General features: G+C 40.7%; 2 protein-coding genes and 1 long non-coding RNA gene across 7 annotated transcripts in view; 2 read left to right on the top strand and 1 right to left on the bottom strand.

The window, feature by feature from the left end:
• The window catches only part of LOC109961070 (uncharacterized), a 7,156-nt gene extending 123 nt beyond the window's left edge, over positions 1-7,033 (top strand). The window contains exons 2-3 of the long non-coding RNA XR_002275088.1: positions 5,520-5,661; positions 6,759-7,033. This is a non-coding gene — a long non-coding RNA (uncharacterized LOC109961070). The remainder of the gene's footprint in view (positions 1-5,519; positions 5,662-6,758) is intronic.
• lnpk (lunapark, ER junction formation factor) overlaps positions 1-22,189 on the bottom strand; it is a 52,144-nt gene that overhangs the window by 14,897 nt on the left and 15,058 nt on the right. The window lies entirely within an intron of this gene.
• On the top strand, positions 12,054-15,014 carry LOC109961067 (homeobox protein Hox-D9b-like). Its single transcript, XM_020601629.1, has 2 exons — positions 12,054-12,781; positions 14,195-15,014. The coding sequence occupies exons 1-2, from the start codon at positions 12,097-12,099 to the stop codon at positions 14,437-14,439; spliced, it is 930 nt and encodes a 309-aa protein (XP_020457285.1). The 5' UTR covers positions 12,054-12,096; the 3' UTR covers positions 14,440-15,014.

The raw sequence follows: 22,189 nt of genomic DNA, 5'->3' as shown, positions 1-22,189 counted from the left end.
TTCACATTCAGTTCACTACTGAAGATATATGATCATTTTTATTTCGGTGCATTCTCTATTTTTGTTTGTCCCCTTCATTGAATTCTCTTTCTGACTTTCTGGAATATAGTGCATTGGATTCTAAGGCAAAAACAAACTTTCGATTCGTCCATTTTACATGAACAAAACGTGATTCTCGCCTACTGCCGTTATTACAGTCAGTGTTACACTGGTCTATACTGGAGCTTTACATTTAATAAAATAATACTGGATTAAAAAGTCTTATATATAGGCCTGATTTATAGGCCCTTCTCTTACAAAATTCACATTATTTGCACATTGTATTTATGTACGACAGCTCGGCATGAAGGCTATGGTTCATTTAATAATATATTTTTATTTGAACAGGGAAACCAATTTCAGGACAGGTTCAAATGTCGTGGATGTGCGTTTTAGTGAAACTCTTTTACCAATACGTATAGGTACTACTACATTTAGTCTATATAAAGAAACAAATAAGTAAAAAACCAAACAAATGAACAATAAAATATACTGTAGTTATCCTTTTGTCAGTATCCACCAGGATATACGGAAAATAGTTTCGACGGAGCCCAAGGTCTTATTTCTTTAAGATTAACAAAGGACGCTAATCTTTCTCACTTCTCATTTTATTTCGACGCAAGTGAAAACGCCATTCAGGTTTAAATCCGGTTTGTTCAGGATTAGCTACATTTCTAGCTACGTTTTTTTTTTATTACATGTGATTTTACCTTGGCTTCATTCGTTCTCTGTGGCTCCTACAGTGCAAAGCACGAAGCTAACTGGAAAATAACTGCGAGCCTTTTCCCCACTTTGCATAGACTTTTAATTTTGCTGGCATGTTAATTTAAAACTACATAACCTGATAGACCCTAGCGCACATGAAATGTCGGTTACCAACAAGCCGCATATTTGCTGAATGTCAAAGCAACATGCGATCAAAAGCAGAAGAAAGGGCTGTTGTAAAAGATGACCTTTCCTCTTGGACACTGCCTGGACATCCAGATGCTCTGTGCTAAGGATTAACCCAAATCTTTTAATTAGACATATGCAATAAACCGGAAAATCCCACCCATCACTAAGGTGTGTGTGTGTGTGTGTATGACCTTGGTTTGTTCACTGTTAGTACTAAATGTTTTGACTATGCAAATTGTATTTATTTATGAGGTGTAGAGGTGTAATCAGAACCAAAACCACCAAGCTAAAATGGGCAGACATAAAGAATACACAGTACTGTGATTACCTGGAGTCACTGTAGCTCTTGAGTGTGTGTAGTACACCTTCTTTTATGGCAGATGTTTTGATTTGTCAGCATGAATGCACAGGTTTAACAATGGCTCAGTCAAGTGCCACAGTAAGATAGTGAGCCAGGATGCACCTGGAACCAGCTCATCTAAATGGAAAGCAGTCATTTTGAATTTTATCAGTTGTGAAAATCGTTTATATTCACCACTGGTTGGTTAGAGAACCATATGTCAGCACCTGTGAGGTGAGAGACACTCTCATTCATGTCCTCTCCTGAGGGTGTGGAGGCCATTTTAAAAAGGCCATGTCAGCCTGCAGAAGAAGACGAGGTTACCACCGGTGGCTTAGCTGTGCAAACCACTGATGGAGAAATCTGGAGGGTAACAGTCCACCAGGCACCGGCAGAGACAGTGTGGGGCTGCATATTACAACAAGATGACATCCAAATATCACCATATCCAAGACACTGTTTAGCAAAGAAGTCTGGCCTTTTTCACAGTAGACTTGTCATGTTGCTGTTAATGGTGGTGATACTTAAAGATACTAAAGGTGTGACAGTGTGACTAAGACCCCAAATGAACAATAGCAGGACACTGACAGCAATGGCAGAAGTTCTCAGATTGTAGCAGTACCACAATTTAAAGCAGTGTCACAATCAGAGGCCCTGCATTCAAAACGTTATTTAAGTAAAAATACAGAAGTAGTAGCATCAAAATATACTTAAAGTACCAAAAGTAAAAGTAGTCATTATGCAGAACAGTGCATTTCACACCAATATGCATATCATATTAGATTAGTGATACACCACATTTAATGTTGCAGCTGGTAAAGGTGGAGATCGTTTTAACTGCTGAGTGGTTTGTGAATTTCCCACTGGGTTTCAATAAGGTCTTATCTTCTGATTCTGAAAAATAACTAAAGTGATCAAGTACATGTGCAGTAAAAGTACAATATTCACCTAAAAATGTAGTTAAGTCAAAGTATGAACTAGCAGAAAATTAAAAATACTCAAGTAAAGTCAAAATTATAAAGTATTTGAGTAAATGTATAGTTACGTACTTTCTACCTCTGGACACTGAATTTATCCAAAATTAACATAAAGCTAACAGTATGCATTATATTTCATGACAGAGGTGTGTAGTCCTGTACATTAAAAAGCCACTTCAGGCCATGATTTACATCTCCAACACAACACAACACAGTGGATGTACAGGCTACAGAGGGTGAGAGGAGAGAGAGAGAGCCCAGCAGCCTTTTATTATATTAATATACTTTATTCATAAGAATAGATTTTTGGGTGGCAGCAGTCTGCCTTGAGCCTGGACTGTTGTTTTAACTCTTTTTATTAATAAAATATATTGTAGCCGCATCTAGTAGGTGTTTACCTGAGCCTGTGTGTGTTTCTATGTGCATGTTAAGAGACTAATCAGCCTTACTGACAAATGCTTTATGTTTCTGTTTCAGTCAGTGCACTTCTTTTGCTCATCAACATCTTTACATAATCAGCAGTGCACACAGGCTGCTCAAAGGCCATTATGTGGGCTATATGTACAACAAGAACATCAAAAAGATAACTCTGGACATTACTAGGTGTTAGTGATCTTTCCAAGCAGGACAACACACTGATGAGTTTCAGTGAAAAGGCCTCATGATGAGTGAAAGGATTTGCAATAATGATAATCCCTTCACGGCACAAGGTTTTCCCATTTACAGAGCTCTTAGATACCGTACCTACTTCATAAGCAAATGGCCAAGATGTACAGTTTCTCTTCCAAATAATAATCAGCTTGGTGTTACCAATATTAAACATTTAATGCGTCACACACATTAAAGTTAAGAAAAACAGCAATACTTTCAGGCTTAATAAACGGGTTAGCAAGACGCTGGGCTGACAATGGAACAGGTACAGTATGCCACAGTATATCAGTAAAAAAAGTTAACAAACCAAAAAGACTAAGCAGAGTTTATTGTCCCATCTCTGACCGGCTGACATGTTTTCCTTCAGGTGGACCAGCCTAGGCACAGAGAACAATATGAATGACTGCTGAAGATAAAAACCTTTTAAAAATACTCTTTCTGGGTTTTTATCAAGAACATTGAGCCCCGACTAAGCCTCCTGCATAAATGTCCAAATGAGCTTTGAAATCCTGCAAGACTCAGTTCCTTTCCTTTTCATTCTAAGAAATGTGCTTTGGACATGAGATGTGGAAAGTATTGAAGGAGTCTCATGACTTCCACACACCCACAGAGAATCACTCTATGCAAGAGGAATGTTTGTACTTGGAAAGCAATTTTATTATAGGCTGTATGTAATACACAACACTATCAAGTCCCCTGGTAATTTCTTTATGTTTTATAGAGCATGTTAGACTGAACATGTTGTGGTTAGTGTAGTTTTGTGTGTGTACGTGTTTAGGGCTGGCCTGGATTTGACATGGCCTGAATGCATAAGCATGCAGCCCAGCCTTAGGCTGACATGATGGTACTCAGCAGACCAGGCTCGGGCAGGCTCAAGGTCAAATACGATGTTATTCTCACTTTCTGGTTTCATTGTGGACTTGGGGGGAATGAAGAGATGTGGAGTTGGGCTTTGTTTTACCTATTTATGTCTTTGTTTTAACTTTCAGGGCTTATACAGAGCTAGGTTTACATCGCCTTTAGATTATAATAGCTATATATGGGGCTATAGGATAACAATTAATTTGCTGCGCCCCGTGCGGAAATAGAGCAATACCCATGTTTTGTTTGCTCATCAACCAAACCACAACTTGATCTGAAGCACTTTCATTATCCATGTATTTACCAAGCTGCCCCTATCCGTCAAAGTCTGACTTTGGCTCCATCACTCCATCGCTTTTGACGGACAACAGCACCGTTTTGCTGGACCGTAGCACCGCATCAGCCAGAAGCCTGTCGGAGTACCGGGGCTGCTGTTACCATGAGCACCGACAGAAATGGACCTACCCCATCACCTCTCCGCCGCCATCCTGCTTTCACTTGCCGGGGAAAGCTGCTTATCACGAGTACCACGGCTTACCATCCCCGTCGGACACGTTATTCAACACCAGTAATGACTGCTTTCTGTATGGAGGGGCAGGTTACTGCGCGTCTGATCCCCGTTTTTACGCACAGGCGTTTCCCGGGGACCCGCGGAGTTTCCCCGGCAAAAACACCGCGTACAACAGGGACTCACAGCTCATCTTTCCGGCGGGCCGGGGCAGAATCCTGCCGCCTGCTTTGGACCAATTTATCGAGTACTCACAGGAAAGAGCAGATCGGGAAACGGGCGTTACAACTGGGAGCCAAGAGGAGAAAGAGACGAATCGGACCAGGTGGACGGGCTGTCACAGCGGGGACAGCAGCGAGGGGAGGGCGGGGTCAGAGTCGCCCCAGGCGGGGAAAGAGGACGAGACGCCGTTGTCCGGCGGTGGTGGGGGAGCCTGCGGTCTTTCCCCGCGTAAGTGGAAATTTAATAATCATTAGTTTAGTTCCTAAATGAGAAGACCTGGCCTGGACGAGAGCTTTGAAAACCCCGACATTAGTTTCTGGAGCGATGCGCTTTGTTGACAGGGAGAGAGTCCAGAGAAAGGCCTACACTTTACGGGCTGGTTTGCATAAACGGACTGAAAATGTCGGCACGTAAAAGGCTGCCAAATTAGGCCCAAACTGATCAGAGGCCATTTCTTGGCCTTTGTTGAGCTACAAAACAGACCAACAGTTAATTGATATTGTACTATACCCCAGTTCTCAGTGTTTCCTACTTTATTAGATTCATTCATGCGTATTTTCAAAGTGAGGATACGAATTAGTGTCACAAGTTAAATAAAGTCATTGTAATTTCCTCCTTTTCGTAAACCAAATGAGTGCATTTAATGGCCACATAGCCCGTAACAATAGTCTGTCTCCCCTCTTACCTCGTATTTTAATTAATTCTAAATTGATGATAGCTCTACATTAAATAGTCCGTGACTTCAGCAAAGCAGCATGAAGGACATGTCTTGAACTCAGCGTTTTGACTTTGACATTTACCTTAAATTAAACGTTAAAATGAATTCAGCTCACTGAGATTTACATGAGATTTATTTTTGTAAGTCACTTGGTGCTTATCTCCGTTGGTGATTAGATTGGCTGCCACGTCATTTTACTGGATGGACATTTTATTATGTATTAGCGCTACACTAGTTATATTCTTTTATTTCATCTGTCAGGTCATTGCCTTGTCCCCCCCTTGGTTTAATTTTTTACCCTTTCTCCAGCAGGACCCTGTGTGAAGAAGAGGAAGCGCTGTCCTTACTCCAAACAGCAGACCACAGAGCTGGAGAGAGCGTTTCTGTTCAACACTTACATCAACAAGGACAGACGTATGCAGCTGTCCCGCCTTCTGCACCTGACAGATCGGTGTGTGCATGCTGTAATATTTACTTCACGGATTTATTGTATTAATGATCACGTCCGATGCAAGTTCTGATTAACTACCTCACTTAACAAAAGAGGTGTAAAATACGAGCTGCCGCCTGGGATGCTGGAGCACAGCTATACCTGGGCAGAGAAACACATTTAACATATGGCTTGTGACAGCCATACTTGTTACTCCACTCACCAGGAGCTTGTGGGCGCAGTGAAGCAGCCGCATTGCCCTAAACACTGCAGTGTTGCAAAGTGCAAAGGACATTAGTAGATCATTGGATTGATAATTACAATCGAATAAAACAAAACATAAGAGCATATAAAATTGATAAGGGTATGACATTTCTGACAAAAAATAATTAAAAGTCTAAAAAAAAAAAAAGGGTCATAGAATGGGTTTTAAAAGATTTCAGTGGAGGATGAAGCTCTAACTGTCCAGGGGGTCTGGAGGTGGATTGGACCGTGAGGAGTTCAGAGATGTAGCCTGGTGATAAACCATGCACTGCTTCATAAACAAATACAAATCTATTCTGCTCTTCACTGGTAATCAGTGAAGACAGGCCAGTGCTGAGACTGGTTCCAGTGAGGAGTCTCCAAGTTGCATAGCTGCAATATAGTTGAGGAGAAAGCAAACTCTAATCTCTAAATATTTAGAAGACAGGAACAGGTGCTCTGTGTCTTGTGCAAAAACATGAAGCATTCTGTGGTTCCAGTTTCTCTAATGAGGCTTTTCTGGTTCCTTCTGTTGTATATCATTAGACTGAAGACACCACCAGTCCAAATGTTTGGACACAGTTTCCCAGTGTGAAAGTGACCAAACTGAGAACTTTTGATGGGCATTTTTCACCAAATAATGAATTGATTTATTAACAAATTGGCAGATTAATTGGTATTCCTTAACCACTTTATTTTAGTTTTTAAATGTCACTAGTCATCTTGATTTGCATGCACTGTAGGTGAAACCAATCCAAACATGCTGCTGATGAACACTGTAAATGCAACCTGCTGATGCAGAATCATTGCATTTTGCATGCTGATAATCATAAAATGAACTCTCAGTGCTTCTGTTTTATTCTTTGCTGACTCAGACAGGTGAAAGTCTGGTTCCAGAACAGAAGAATGAAAGAGAAGAAACTGAAAAGAGACAGAGTGCAGTGCTGCTCAGGATACCACTTGTTCTGATGGATGGACGGGGGGGAAGAAAGAAGGACATTAATAGATGGTTCTTCTTTTCTTTTCATGCACAAACTGTGAAAAGACCCTGCAAACTGTGTCACAGCACTGTATAGTTCCTATCCTACAGGTTAATAGAGACAAATAAATAAAGCTAGTTATTTCCAACAGGGAACTCCAAGGCTCAGGTTTAGAGTACACACTGTCCAAAGCAGTGACTTCTCTATTAAATGTTCTGCTGTGCTCCTGATATATACTATATATTTTTCACCACACTGAGAATGCTCCTCTTGCACTTTCCTGACTGAGGTTATGTGGCTTATTGTGAAGAAATGAACCACCTCGCTACCTCAGGCCTTCTTGTCCTATAGTAAGAAATGAGGATAGATAGATAGATAGATAGATAGATAGATAGACAGAGAGAGACATACATTCTTTAAATACTAACTATAGATTAACATTAAATACAGATAAGCTTCTGAGAATTGTTTTTGTGTTTTAATGTTGACTTAATTAATAAAAATAATAATTTTAGGCACAACAGAGCGACTCCATTAGAAGATGTGCACAAGCATGTTGCTTGCATTATGAAGTACTGTACTTAGCTGTTTATTAAATGAACGAATACCACTATGAATGAGTCCTTATTTATTTCATAGCCATCTACTTTTCCTGTGATGAGTTTTTGACATTGCATTTATTGCAGCATTATTATATCTGGTTTCAGTTATTTATGATATTTCAATACATGTGCACTGCACAGAAATTGGAGATAACATATTAAAACCTTTGCCGACTAATGAGAGGCCAAAGTGTGTGTAATCTTTCATTTGATGTAAAAACCTGGAAGGTAAATACATATGAAACCATTAACCATTACAATTCCAACCTTTAAATAGAAAAACAATGGATTGATGTGGCATTTACTGTTTGGGTTTCATTTGAAGTTGTTAACTAATAATGGAACTTTTAAATTTGTTAGAATAAGAAAATACTTCTAAAACTACACAAATGCTTTTTAGCTTGAATGAAAGTTTCACCTGAAGCCATGCACAAGGTGCTGTGCTAATGTCTTTATACAGTAATAAAATTAAATTACTGTCACACATGAGCAAAGAGGCACAATTACAGTAAATAGGCTCACATTTTTGTTGGATGATGTCTAAACTGTAAACACAGCCATCCTAACTAAAAGACTAGTTACTGTGCCCTCAGGTTGTAATAGTAGTAAAAATAAAAATAGTAAAGAGTAGAAGTGTCAAAGTAAGAGAAAAGTAATCTAGAGAACATGTTTTATTCTCTCTTTGTTCCACGGTGGGCCCCGACCCAGACTTTGAACAACATGGGATCAGACAGCAGAAACACACCGAGTCCAAGGCTGCTGATGAACCTTGAACCGCAAACGAACCAAACACACGGTGACAGGCACCATTTCCTCAACTGAATGACTTTTACTGGGGCAATACAAACAGTCTGCTGTCACCTTCTCTCTTTGTCTGAAACATTCACTCACTGTGTGTGTGTGTGTGTGTGTGTGTGTGTGTCAGGGACTGTGCATGAGTGTGTATCGGTGGGTGACGTCAAAAGAAAGATAAGGAGATAAAAGGAGAGACTGTGGTTCTGCTTGGAACTAAAAGCATTTGACCTAACGGCCCACTATAAACCTGACTATGAGCCTGTGGAGCCTTTTCTTAAGTAACACAGACATGTTTCAAACTGATTTATTTGTCATCTGTGTTTCATTATTGCTAAGCATTGTGTTGTTTTAACTGCATCTTTAGATTTTTACAGTCTTAAAGAAACGGTTACTGTAGTAATGGTTGTTGACTAATAGACAATACAGTAGGCCCAGTAATAGAATTAGCAGAAGAAATAGAAACAGCATTTGTATTGTTACTATAGTGCAGATAGTGATAAAAGTAATAGAAGAGGCAGTATTAGGAGTAATAGGAAGTCGCATCAGCATCAGTAGTACCATTTTTGTCAGTAACAGAAACTCTGGCAGTCGCAGCAGTGTTTTTGCACCACTGCTAACAGTATTAACACACTTAACTACCACCAGCAGCAGTTAGTAGCTGCAGGAGCAGTAAAAGCATCTGCTGTAGTTGCAATATTGATATTAGAGTTAGATATAGTGAAAGGGAAACAAATTTAAACCTTGTATTTTAGCATTTATGCGCATTATGTAAATATATTTGGTTGTAAGGAAATGTGAGTGTTGTATGTCAACAACTAACACCTCCTGGGGTTAGTGGCTATCTAGTAAAGCACAGTTATAATCATAGGTTCTTTAGGATAATTGTCAAATACTCTAATAAATACTGTAGCTGCTTCCACTATATTACAGTGTGTAATAAACCACTGATTCGCTGTCTGTATGCTGCTTATAAATGGTAAACAGAGAGACTTAAGGTATTGTGACCAGTAACGTGATTAGTAAAGACAATATAGCAAAGTAGTGGAAACAGAAGTAGTAATGTAATAGTAAAGTTATTGGCAGTAATAATACAACTAGCAATATAAACCGCATGTGCAACAAGAAGGGAAAGTAATAGTAATACTTTACTACTACTAATAGATTTTCTTAATGATCACCTCTAAAACAGTTGGCACCATCTTATGGCAGTGATGCTGGCCAGCAGCTTTCCATTAGTGCTTATAGTCTATATAAATCATATAAAGTCATATAAATTTATATGGCAGTGTGCATGACTGCTACTCAGCAAACACCCAGGATTCTGTTACTGTAGGCTGAGTTCATTCCCACCTCCCCACCCCTACCACAGCAGTGATGGTGTTCCTGCCACCTAAACAGCGCTGCAGCAGATTTCATTCAGTCATCGGATAACATCTCTCTGCTGGCCTGAATCCTAAAGAGCCCAGCTAAATTAAATTATAAGTGCTGATTCATGTGTTTCTTCATTTTATTACTAAAGTCTGTTGCCAGAGCCTAAACTAACTTGACAGTGTGCTAAATAAAAAGGCATTAAAGTGCCCTGCATGCTGAAACAGAGCAGAGGTCTTCTGAGTTGGCAGCCTAAATATGAAACATTTTTCTTCTGAAAAGTTGGATCTTCTGGGGCAGCGGCTGTCGACCCAGAGACTCACAGAGGCAGGTAGCTTCACATAACCTCTGGAAAAATGAACAGTGTTTTAGCTGAGTAGACTACTGTGTGGCTAATTGGACATTATGACAGCAATTAATGGTTAAATGATTTTGCTCAGATTTTATTCCTTGCCATGTTGGAATCAACTCACTCACAGCATGTGTGTATTATTTAATAAAAAAAATATTCTAAAATCGTTTTCTACAGAACCACATGAAGGCTGTGCTGTGATGTGAAGTAGTACTTTGAGTTGAATATTTAAGTAAAAGTACCAAAATGTCATAAATAGACCGTTACAAGTAAGTCCTACATTCAACAGCTTAAAGTTAACAAAAATGTTGGCAGGAAAATTAAAGTATCAAAAACAGATGCACATCTGGTTAGACGCTTTTGTATCTAACCAGATGTGCAAAGCAATAGCAGTTATACTTTACTGTGTCTTATGTGTGCAGCATCCAGGAGTATAACTGTTTCTACAGAATGGCCATGGAGAAAAGGGGGTGCATGTGTATAGCAGGGGTGGAGTGGCTCAGTCTGTGCCAAACTGCATTAGGTTGCTCTGAGTGTGCAGCGCATACTGAATAAAGTCGTTTTAGAAAACCCCTCAAACTGCATTGAAAAAAGGTTGGGATGTTGAACTCTTAGATTTTAAAAATAAAATAAAATAAAATAAAATAAAACTGTATAAGCTTAGTTAGTAAAATGAACTGTGCACAGCTTTATATTTAGAAGTCAATGACTGTATGAGACTGGGTTGAAAATAAGATGCCAAACAGTATCAGCACATGCAACAGAACAGAGCAAAAGTATAAATTAGCATGAAATGGAAATACTCAAGTAAAACAGCTCAAATGTGTAATTAAATATAGTGCACGAGTAATAGTTACTTTTTACTACTGTTGTAGGAACCTTCACTGTAAAGGACTTGTACGCTGCTTTACTCGTCCAAGCAGCAGATGGCGCTAAATGTGCACAAGAAAGGGCGATCGAGGGCTGTGTGAGTTTATCTCCTGAAGTTACAGTCCTGCTTCAACCAATACACGTTCACTGTCACACACGGACACGGAGAGTGTGAACAGAGAAACTCTTTAAATAAGAATTTTAGCAATATGCTTTTGTTTTATTTCAAACATTTCAGAAGCCACATAAACTTGACTGCTTTTTGAAATAACGCCCAGGTAACAACACCAGTGGGCTGGTTAGATAGAATCAGAGCAGCCACTTCAACCAGTAAGAAACTAAATCCCTCAAATACGGGGATGGTTGTGCGTCTTTTCACTGGGCACTGAAACACAAAACATGCGCCTTTGCGCAAGCAGCCGAAAGCATTTTATATAAACTAGTCAAGAGATGGAAACGAACCAAAAGAGAAACAAATGGCAGCTTAAGAAAATCAACTAACATAAGCTAACTTGACCAGTGAACCAGTTCACTGACGATGTCAGTTCGTGTAATTTGGACTGGTGGTGACGGGATATGCAAAAGAAAGCTCACCTGCCGCATGAACTTCGAAGTGGGTGGGGGTGGGGGGTTCGTCTGTTTTCAAAGATGCACACAAGTTTTTTGGAAGATGGACAGATGAAGGAAATCATTTGTCCCCACGAAGAAAAGTCAAATGCCATGTTTCTTCTGTTAATCACAGTCCCGTTACATTTTGAGGCCACACGCAGTCGATGGCCGCTAATTACTGTAAAAGTTATTTATTCTGTAGCTCCACAGTGCTTTGGCACAAACACCTCACACAGTAGGCCAGCCTATATACTGCCATTCTCAGTCCTGACACACACACTCACACACTTCCAACAAGCTTGTAAACGGCTCCCTGCTACTTTTTATTCCGCTTGTAAACTGTGGCTCAAGTGCACAGTTTTAAAAAGCTCAGCTACATTCAGGCTCATCTGGCAGCAGGCAGGTAGGCCCACAATCACAATTCTGATCACAAAAGAATGGTTTGATTTATCTCCTATGCTGGGTAAATACAGTCTAACCATGTGATCCACAGTGTAACCAATGGGCAGCCGAGAAGAAGGTAAGGCTAGGAAAAAAATTACTACCATTTTAGGGGAGGATGTAAGCCACTATACCAGCCCATCTAACGTTTTACAGTCGCACTTAAGTGTATTTTTATTGAAATAATAAAATAAACATGTCGCTAACGAATTATTATTCAATGATGGGGCTCCATACCGAGGAGCCGTACGGTGCACATTTCATCCCGGGAGGCTTTCAGGGTCCGACGGCCGGCTGCGCCAAGCCAACCCGGGGAGCGGAGGAGGAGGAGGGGACTCCTTCCACACACATTCCGGATTTTTCAAATTTTTCCAACAAACAAACGAGCTTAAACGGCTTTTCTCCGTGGACAAACACTTCCACGCCCTCCTCACCGTCTGCTTCGCAGCTGCAGTCCGCCTCCGGCGCCTCCATCCCCGGCCTTTTCCATCCACATCACCTCCTGAGCCACCACCATCCGTACTACGGCCCGCAGGCGCAGACCCACGCGGAACACTTCGCGTCCTCGACCGCTTCGGAGAGTAGGTTCGTCCGCTGCTGGGAGGGAGCGACTCCCAGCTCAGAGACCGCTCTGTCACAAGCCTCGGCTTCTTTTCCCGGGTGTCTCCCCGCTCAGGGTGACCTCTCCAATCCGAGCCCGAGGTATGAGGCGGTTAAACCCGAGAGCTCTTCGCCGTCACACGACAGCCCCGGGGATTCCAGCTTCGTCAGCCAGACTGAGGTGGTCCTCGAACGACTTGGCACCGTGGAGGACCTGGGAAGAAAACCTGAGTCCAAGACAGAGGACGAGGAGAGGAAAACACAGCAGCAGCCGGACACGGGTAAAGAGATAGAGGCCTGGAATGTTATAGAGTCTAGAAAGTGGCAAAACACAGGTGTGTGTGTGTGTGTGTGTGTGTGTGTGAGAGAGACTGTGTACAGAGAGGGAGAATTTGGCCTCTAAGTGTGTGTGTGTGTGTGTGTGTGTGACTTTTATAGCCCTATAAATGTCTTGTAAACTTTATTGTCCATTAAAATAATTAAGGCGCTATATGTTATTTACCAGTTTGGGACAACGCAGCGCATCTGATCTGATTTGTGAGCTTTCCTGTAATGTTACAATAAACGGTGGAAGCAGCCAACATGTTGGTAATACTACAATATTAATATTAAGATTCTTTATTGTTCCCCTACTGTTTCTGTTCCTCATTGTTAAGGCACTTCAGGCCACTGTTCACAACTTGCACAGAAATAACTTGCACGCAGCTGCATAACAATTAACCATTTCATAATTTTGCTTATTGAATAGCCACAAAAGAATTTTTAAAAGCTGAAATGAAATGTCACATAAATAATAATAATAATAATAATAATGATAATTGATATTTTCTTCTTTCCTTGTAAATGTAGCCTATTGGTTTATTGTTTAAATGTGTAACAGGATATAAACTTTCTTAAACGCTTTTAGTGCAGCTGAAGAGTTAGCATTCATATAAGAGATAAATGGTAAAATTAAGCCCAGTTCATCATATAAATAATTTGATAGGATGAAGCTACCTGAGCCTTGATGTCCTGTGTGTTGTAACGTGCTGATTGTACATCAGGACCAAACCAAAGCTAAAGAAAGACACTTGTTGCTGCTCTCTTGCTGGCTCCATGTCTAACTATAGGATTTCACAGCGCTCTGTGGCTGCTTCACAGTTTAAAGTGGCCAATAAAACATTTCATATCAGTCAGTGGATAAAAAGCCCTTTCCAACTGCAGTGTTATATTCCTAAAGCTGAGGCTCACTTTGGCTGGCTGCGCGCACACAGACATGCACAGTTAGGCCATACTCTGCTTTGTTTACCGGTGCTTAAAGGGTGTAACAGCTACACCACAGGCCACGAACATAATATCACATTATGTTAAAGTACTGAAATGAAAAAGGGCGAGACGAGGGCATAAACAACCTGCTGTTGTTTTTGCGACATTGCATTGATAAAAGGAGCCACATGGAAACATTAGAGTATTGAACACGGCCCCATTCTGTGGAGCTGGAGCTGCGTTTTGAACGTTTCTCTTTCCAATGATCCAAACGTTGGAGACTCGTAACGTTTGTTCCTGAGAATATGTTCTTAGACTTTTTATGTCAATCTCTGAACCTCGTCCAGAACACGCATGCACGCACACACACGCACAACTAAAAAGTAAATTTGCACTGTGTAGGTTTGGTTTAAGTGGAAATTGATGCTGCCCTGTGTCTTCCTTTGCAGAAAACCCATCAGCTAGTTGGATCCACGCCAAGTCGACCCGGAAGAAGAGGTGTCCATACACCAAACACCAGACCCTGGAGCTGGAGAAGGAGTTTCTCTACAACATGTATCTGACCAGGGACCGGCGTCTGGAGGTGGCAGCGCTCTTAAATCTGACAGAGAGACAGGTCAAAATCTGGTTCCAGAACAGACGGATGAAGATGAAGAAGCTGATGATCCGGGAGAGGAGGAGTATGAATGAATGATGGATTAAGAGGGTGGCTGCTTTTTTTTCTAAGACAGGTGAGGAGATGGCGAGGTTATAACTGATAAAAGAAACGCAGTGCTCCAAGATGCGCAACATCTTTAACATAAGCTGGCGTGATCAGCTGTTACTGAGCAATGGACTGGGGCTAACATGGCCGCCTCGGAAAGCTGCAGCGGGGAGACTGCGGGGGAGACCGGGATGTGTTGTAACACTAAAAAATATTCTGTCAGTCTTTTGTCCTGTTCATGTTAGGTTTTCTGAACTCTGCTGTAGAATTCTTTCATCTGCATGTTACAAACTGAACCTCTAACCTGGGGTAGGTGTAAATAACGCCAACACAAATAGGGAGATCCATGAACTTCATCAGAAAACAGACTAGCTGATGTCAAAGCTGTGGCTCATTTCAAAACATAGGGTTGTATAACACTTGACACATGCTTGACTTCGCATAAAGTGTCTGTACTTTGTGCCAAAATGCGAATTGTGTTTTATGATTTGCAGTTGAAAAAACACCAGATGAGACTGCACTACACAGCAGCTATAATGGATTCATCTCATGAGGAATCTGATTTCTGAGCCCTTATCTGTGTGTCCTGAAAGTCAGAGCAGAAAGTAAAATGAAATATTTGTAAAAAAAAGACAGAAGCTTTATGATAAACTAATGGAGATTAGGACTAATTTAGAGAGAAGTGGTGAGTTTCACTGGTTAACTGGTGTAAAATGCAATATGAGCAATTTTTGTACTTGTCTGATCCCTTTGTTGGTTTTATTTTAAAGGTTTAATTGGTTCATATTCTTGCTTTACAACACTTTACACACAAAGCACTTTCTAGACTTCGTGTCTCTGCTGCTATACACCTCCACTGCTTCTTATTAAAAATGCCATTACTCTTACTCTTCCATAAAAAGCTGAGGTGAAAGCCACGTTTTCCTATTAGATGTTGTTTCACGTGTGAAAACATCTGAGGTGTACGTATTAAAATCCTCACACATAAATTCACACGTGTCTTTGTTAAGGTTGTTGAAAACCAGAGCTGTCACAGAACAAGTGTCAACAAACCTCAGGCTACTGTCTAGAAATGAATGGCTTTAGTAACAATAAAGTGCACACACACACCAGAACAATGAGACATAACCGCACAGGAGTCACTGCGGAGGCTCTGCCACATTTTCTGTACTGCATTTAAATAGAAACTAATTTTGAAAAGTTAATTATTTCATTTTCATCCATGCAGGTCTAAAAATATAACAAAATGAGCAAATCATAAGTTGGACAATTTGAGGCTTGTTGCAACCTGCAGAACATGTGTTGTGTCTGTGCACAACCTGACAGCTTCCGGATGTAAACTCAGTATGAAACACATTCGTTCTGTACTAGTTGCCAAACAAATGAATTTCAGGTGAACATAGACATGTGAGCAGTGTTACAGCCAACCCCAGTCTCCCCTAAAATACAATTCAAAAAGGACAATTTGTTCCTGAAAATACAACGAGCTTCCTTGTTTTGGTTTTGTAAACCGTGCATGTGTATTTGTTGTTATTGTTGTTGCTGCTATTGTCATTGTTGCTATGTATATTTGTTGCTACTGTGGGTCTAATACGCAGATATAGTCATATATGCATATTCCTACACACACACACACACACACACACACACACACACAAGTCATGGCTAAGCTATGATGTGACAGCAGTTCTCACTGTTACCTCCAGTAAGGATGCAAAGCTCAGTCGTTTCACAAAGACACACACTCACAGAAACAACGCACAACCTGCTTTCCTTTTGGGATGTAAACATACCATCACGTTCAAGTATTAGGGGACATTACAGGGATATCAGAGGTTTGTTTTTTCCCACGGGGGTGAGAAGGACTCAGAAAGAAGAGCTTCTCTCTGGGAGAAAAGGCAACACAACAGGCTACGTTAGCCTACAGGCCTGCGCCGTGATGGAACTGGAGTCAACATGCTAAGAAATAAGGCCTTCATCCGCTCATTTAGGCTAAATATGCTGCTCGTGGTGATTTTTAAAAACGACATTAAAGATGGATTACACCACTTTAACATCACGTGTTGTTTTTCTTTTTCTCTCAGGCGAAATCTTGAGATTTTAAATGAGGGGCTGCTCATTTAGTCTACATCATATTTCTATTAACGCCACTATACGATCACTCCTACTAATAATAATTCCTTACGTGCAGTAGTTGGATTAGATTGTTATAAAATGATTTAAAAATACAGTTGTATTGTTATTTATATTTTTGCCAGAATACTTTGTGTGAAACGGTTAGAATCCAGTAACACAATGAGCTTTTCCTCATACAATCTGTCTGATCTTACAAGAGAAAAACAAGCAGTTTTATTGGATTAGGACAATAACAAGATTTATTGTGCTTTATCGTGCAGCCTATATATTATTCCAACGTCAAGGTGTTTCACGCTCTCAGGTATGTGGCGTGAGTTGCGGTCCACAGAGACATTTCTGCCTCTTTGTTTTGTCAAAGTCAGTGCAGCGCCTCGTAGCTTCCCGCATTTATTGCTGCCATATAATCTACACAACGCTCATACTGCAGGGTCATAAACCAACAGCATGCATTTGGAAAATAAACGTGACTTTCCCTCCACTCAAGACAGAGACGCGCACGCAGAGAGATGTACCATAAAGTAATTTAGCCCAGACAGGCATCGTGACTATATGGTTTTATTGGACAGCCCTTTCCTGCCTGGGAGCCTCAACTGTCCTTCTAAATGTTAAAGTCATTGTCTGTGGATGAGCCCAGACAGCCTCAATCACATTTCTACAGACGGGAGACCACAAAACGCAGGGGATTCCGACGGGGAACAATGCCTGAAAAGCGGTAGAGTCCGGATTTGGTGTTGTTTCTTAGAGTCAGACTGGCTGTAAGAGCCTGGTGAAGCCCCGACTGCCTCTAGGCAGTATTATAACACCTCTGTGCACCAACTAAAGGCCAAATTTAAAAAACTGACTTACATACTTAGTACCACAAATTACCAGAAGCACTGTTACAATAACATTTAATACAAATCTAAACTATTTGCAGCTGTATTACTGTTAGTGTAAATTGGTTTGGGAACATTGCAAACTGAACGAAGACAAAACGTTCTGGTAAAAAAAGAAAGAAAGCACGTAACCGGTGCCACTGATGAACAGACAACCGCATTAACAGTCAACACAAAGGGAATAATTACTGCGCTGCAGAAAATAAATAGACCGGACATGTTTCTGCTTCATTTCTGCTAATAATATGCGTCCACAGTGTAAAAACACAGTAGCCTATACTTAAAACATGTTGGTGATAACGTGCAAAGTGATTGTTTAGAACGTGTGCTAAGCCTCCTGGACCTAGTAGCTGGAGGCTGTAGCCTACTGGGGGGTTTAGTTTGGTTTCTGAGAATACAGTAACATAAGATATCATCTGTCCTGTCTCTAAATGGACAATTTAACGTGAAACCATTGTGGGAATGATCAGAAATCCATCAACACGCTCATCCTGCTTTTTCTGTTTGCTCGTTTGCTTTGTTTTTGTCACAAAGCGACGCCTGTGGATGAGCATAAAGCCGCAACACCAGGACCCAAATGCTGAATTGTTGTTCCTGCAGTTACCGACTGTGTCCGCTGGGTGGAGCTGTGGCCGTTCCTAAGGTTCTGCGGTGTCGTGGTCAGTTCTGGACCCTGAATGCAGCGATCTGACCTTTCACAATCTGCAACACCCAGGAACGGATCCATTTGTTCAATCTACACATAAATGTTCCGCCACAGGGTGTGCAAGCCGAAATCAGCGCTTCTTCTTCGGCCTAATGCATTTTACCTTCATGATATTTCGTTTATTTCGTTGGCTGCAAATTTGCGCATTGAGATGAACACTCTGTTAAAAGCTTGACCTCTAGAAACCCTGTTGTTTTTAAGATGTCCAGCCTGTCTAATGATGTGTAGACATGATTGGAGAACTAATAAAAAACGATATTCACTGACAGCTCTTGTCTTCATTTTAGACGGAGAGGTCACAAGAATAAGAAACTATTCGTGTGCAGTGGTTTACATTAGGAAACACTGGATACACGCGCGGCATTACCGCAGTCAGATGGGTGTGTGATGCGGCTTCCGTTTTCTCCTTTCTCTTCAAAATAAAACTCTGCGGCGTTCTGTCAATCACAGCCCCGAAATCCAAAGAGAGAAAATGTGAAAACTTCAGTTTTGGTTTCTTACACCTTCTTGTCCAGGAGCGTCTCATATACTATTTATCCGTTTTTATTTAGAGCTTTTCATAAATATCGATCAATCAGACAAACACACAAAACCAACAGGCGAGCAAATAAATAAATAAATGAAAAAAGAAAAGCACGAACAACTACAGATTACGCAGAAAATATGAGAAAATGTATGAATAGTCCTGTCAATTTAAAAGACTAACCTACTGTTCTTTAAGATGAATGTAAGAATTAAAATATCAACAGACCTTTGTGCTCGTGTTTACGGACAGTTGCTATAAAAACAAACCCGGAGACCAAAAACAAAGCCAGCATTTCACCTGGCAGAAATAACTCTGGGCCGTGGCCTGTGTGCAGCAGCCCCCTGTGGAGCATGGCCACTACAAGCTTCAGCAACAGTGAGGGGGAAAAACTCATCTGACAGAAAAGTCTGGCATGTTCTGATGCAGCTCAGGGGTGTGTATGAAAAGTCAGCTTCAGGAAAGAGGCTGTTGGCATTTCTACGTGATCTCTGCTTTTCTTTTTAGGACATGTTTTTGTTTGTGTAAAAAAAAAGATAACTGTCATAAGGATGTAGTGTAATTTCATTTAATTAACAGGGAAAAGGAAACAGTGGAAACGGCCTTTTTGATTGTTGATTGCGCGACACATTGGCTACAACTCACTGTAAATGTTGACTAAATGAATGATAATTCAAATGAAACCATCGTCCAATAACCAGAATCAAAGACGTCAAATAAATAAAATCCATTCTATTTTCTGAGCATGCTCTGGTCACTAACACGCATCTGCTTATGTTTCCACTTGAACCATTAAACGCACAGGAAGTCTTGCAATAGTTATTTCAATTTCAGTTAAATGAAAATGGAAAAATTAAGCGACACACGGGTCTTTGTCATCCCCTGGTAGAAAACCCCTGTGGAGGGTAGAGACGATGAGACAGAAATGACAGATGTGACAGTAAAAGCACCTTGTGCCAGCGGAGGAGGCCCAAGACTCTGCCTCAAACTGCCATACGTGGCACAAACGACCAAACCCTGATGCTTTGATTTGGCTAAAAAAGAATATCTGTCCAAAGACTACAGCGTCGGCACTGATGCATTAGTATTATGCCTTGATGAGATGTTCAGTGTTTGTGGCCACTGGAGCCACGCACGGTGTGTAGCTGTGCTCAGTCACATTGAACAAATATGAGACAATTACATTTCAAAAACCACGAGTTGGGCTGCAACAACAACGTGTTAGAGGGTAAAATCGTCGTGAACCTCCACGTTGCTCCAGTCAGTCACTGTCCTCCGACAACCTCCGTGACAAAATACTGCAGCAGCTCCGGGTTCAGTTCGTAAAGGAGAGGATGTGAAGCCCATCACAAAAAATACAGGATTCTAAAATAGGTGCATCGGTGGGAACAGCCTACTGTGTGTTTAACAATAATTATTATTATTACACAACATCATATTAAGTCCAAAATCATATTAAGAATAAAATTGGCCTAATATTTCATAAGAGATTGGGCTTCAGGTAGTCTTTTTTAAAAAACAACAAGAAGAGCGTAAGGAAGGATTTTCAAAAATGAATAGGACAAATGAGTATATTAATTTTTGTGGAAAACAGTGGGGCCATTCAGGGCTGTTGGCACTAATCCACAAAGCCTAGATGTTGCTAAGATTCTTTTAAATTCTATTTCTATCATTTTGTTATGGAATCTAAACACTTTAAACAGAGAACGCTGTGGCAAAATGTTCTTAAAATCCTACATCTGATTATTGTTATGTATTTGTTTGTTTGCCAGTAAAGGCTTTATGTGTATTTGAAGCATGTGTGGGCTTTGGGAACGCACACGGTTGCTTGTATTTTAAATAAGCAAAGTTCTATGTTCCAATCATTATCTGATGTATCTTTCTTTTTTGAATATAGAAATAAAGATTATTATTATTATGTTTTTGATGCACATCTCGTTCTTCTCATGGGGCTAGATGACATTGCTGTAGTTAGGTTTTGATTTTCTTTACCACAGAGTTTCATGCCTACATGTCAGACACAGCTGTCAGGACATATTTTTACTTTATTTATTCTTTCCAATATTTGTTGCTTTTATTTTTCCAGCATGATCGTAACAAAGTACCTACCATGCAAACATGAAGCAGAACTGCAACGCAGCCTGGCTCTAGGCTTTTCTTTTTAGGTTTTAGGCTGGTCCGTGCGTGTGTATTTGTGTCAGTAGCCTAAAACGGTGTGTGTGTCTATTTGAAAATAGAGCTTTCTCTGGAGTGCAGCTGCCACAAATTCCTCATTCTGCCCGCACGATTCACACACATACAGGCCATAAAAGCGTTTTATGAGCCAACACCGTCCGCCATTGGCCGCCAAAAGTCATGTGCGCGCATACAGTGCGCACCCTCCCGGGCAGCCTCACCTCGCGCGCTCTCGGTAGCGCAGAACTGCTCCTCGGCAGCTGCGCGCCTCCATGGACGGTAAACATTTTCTCTACATTTTCTATTTGTCTGTCCGCAACCAAAATAACCGAGATCTGTAAGATTTCTTCGTTGTATTTAATGTAAAATGATCCAGTGTATATTCCCCTTGATTAAACACACCAGACACAGGATATGAACGAAAAAAAAGGCTTGAGATACATACGCAGACTTGTTCAGCATGTTTCCTCGATGGTTTAGGCCTACTCCTCAACTCCTTCTGGACAAATGCTGCTGTCACACATTTCTAATCGCATTTTCGTTGGAACTGCGCTGATTGGTTTTCATTTTTCTATTTTGTTGTGCTGACTTTGTCCTCAGGATGCTGCAGAGGAACGTGGAGTCCACCAGACTGCTCGCATCAGGTACCAGCACTGAGCTTTGACATTTGAACTGCAATTTAACGGTCACTGCGGTGTAAAAAACAGATATCCAATCATTGCTCCTCTAGATGCTTGTGTGGGTAGATTTAATACAGTAATAATGTTGTGGATCAATAGGTTTTAACTTCTATGTTGCATAATAGATGAGTTTAAGTGAGCAGGGGTTTTTTTTTTTACTACGGACTGTCTGCTGAATATCTGAATTGTAATTGTAATGATACATTAGGCTGCACTGTCCTGCACTGTTTATGTTTTAAAAAGTAAAAAAATCAAAATCTAAATTTGGATTGTATAGGTGCATATGAACATTAACCCTTTATGACCTGACCACACATTTGTAGTTAGGAGAAATGAGCTGCAGATCCTTCACCTTGTGTCTCCTGTTGATCTGCTTCTTTAGTTCCTAATTCTCCAACTATGTGAAAAGGCCACTGGGAACGAATACAAGGCAGCGTTAGTTATTTTGTATAGCAATTGCATTTGGTTGCAATTAGCAGCCCTAATGCAGTAAAAGGTTTGGACACACGTTCCAATTCAGTGAGACAGTGTCCAAACCTTTGACTGGTAGATGTGTGTTCGTCTGTGTATGAACTGACAGATGCTTCAGTGCAGTGAAACACAAACAGGCATTCAAGAAGAATTAAACAAAACAGCGTTTTTATGG

The sequence above is a fragment of the Monopterus albus genome, unplaced genomic scaffold, assembly GCF_001952655.1.
Source record: "Monopterus albus unplaced genomic scaffold, M_albus_1.0 scaffold52.1, whole genome shotgun sequence".
In the NCBI taxonomy this organism is placed as follows: domain Eukaryota; kingdom Metazoa; phylum Chordata; class Actinopteri; order Synbranchiformes; family Synbranchidae; genus Monopterus; species Monopterus albus.
This window is presented reverse-complemented; position numbering and strand designations above follow the sequence as displayed.

Coding starts and splice junctions, on each gene's coding strand:
- LOC109961067 (XM_020601629.1), top strand. CDS start 12,097: ATGTCGCTAACGAATTATTATTCAATGATGGGGCTCCATACCGAGGAG. Junction 12,782..14,194: donor ACAGCAGCAGCCGGACACGG/GTAAAGAGATAG, acceptor CTTCCTTTGCAG/AAAACCCATCAGCTAGTTGG.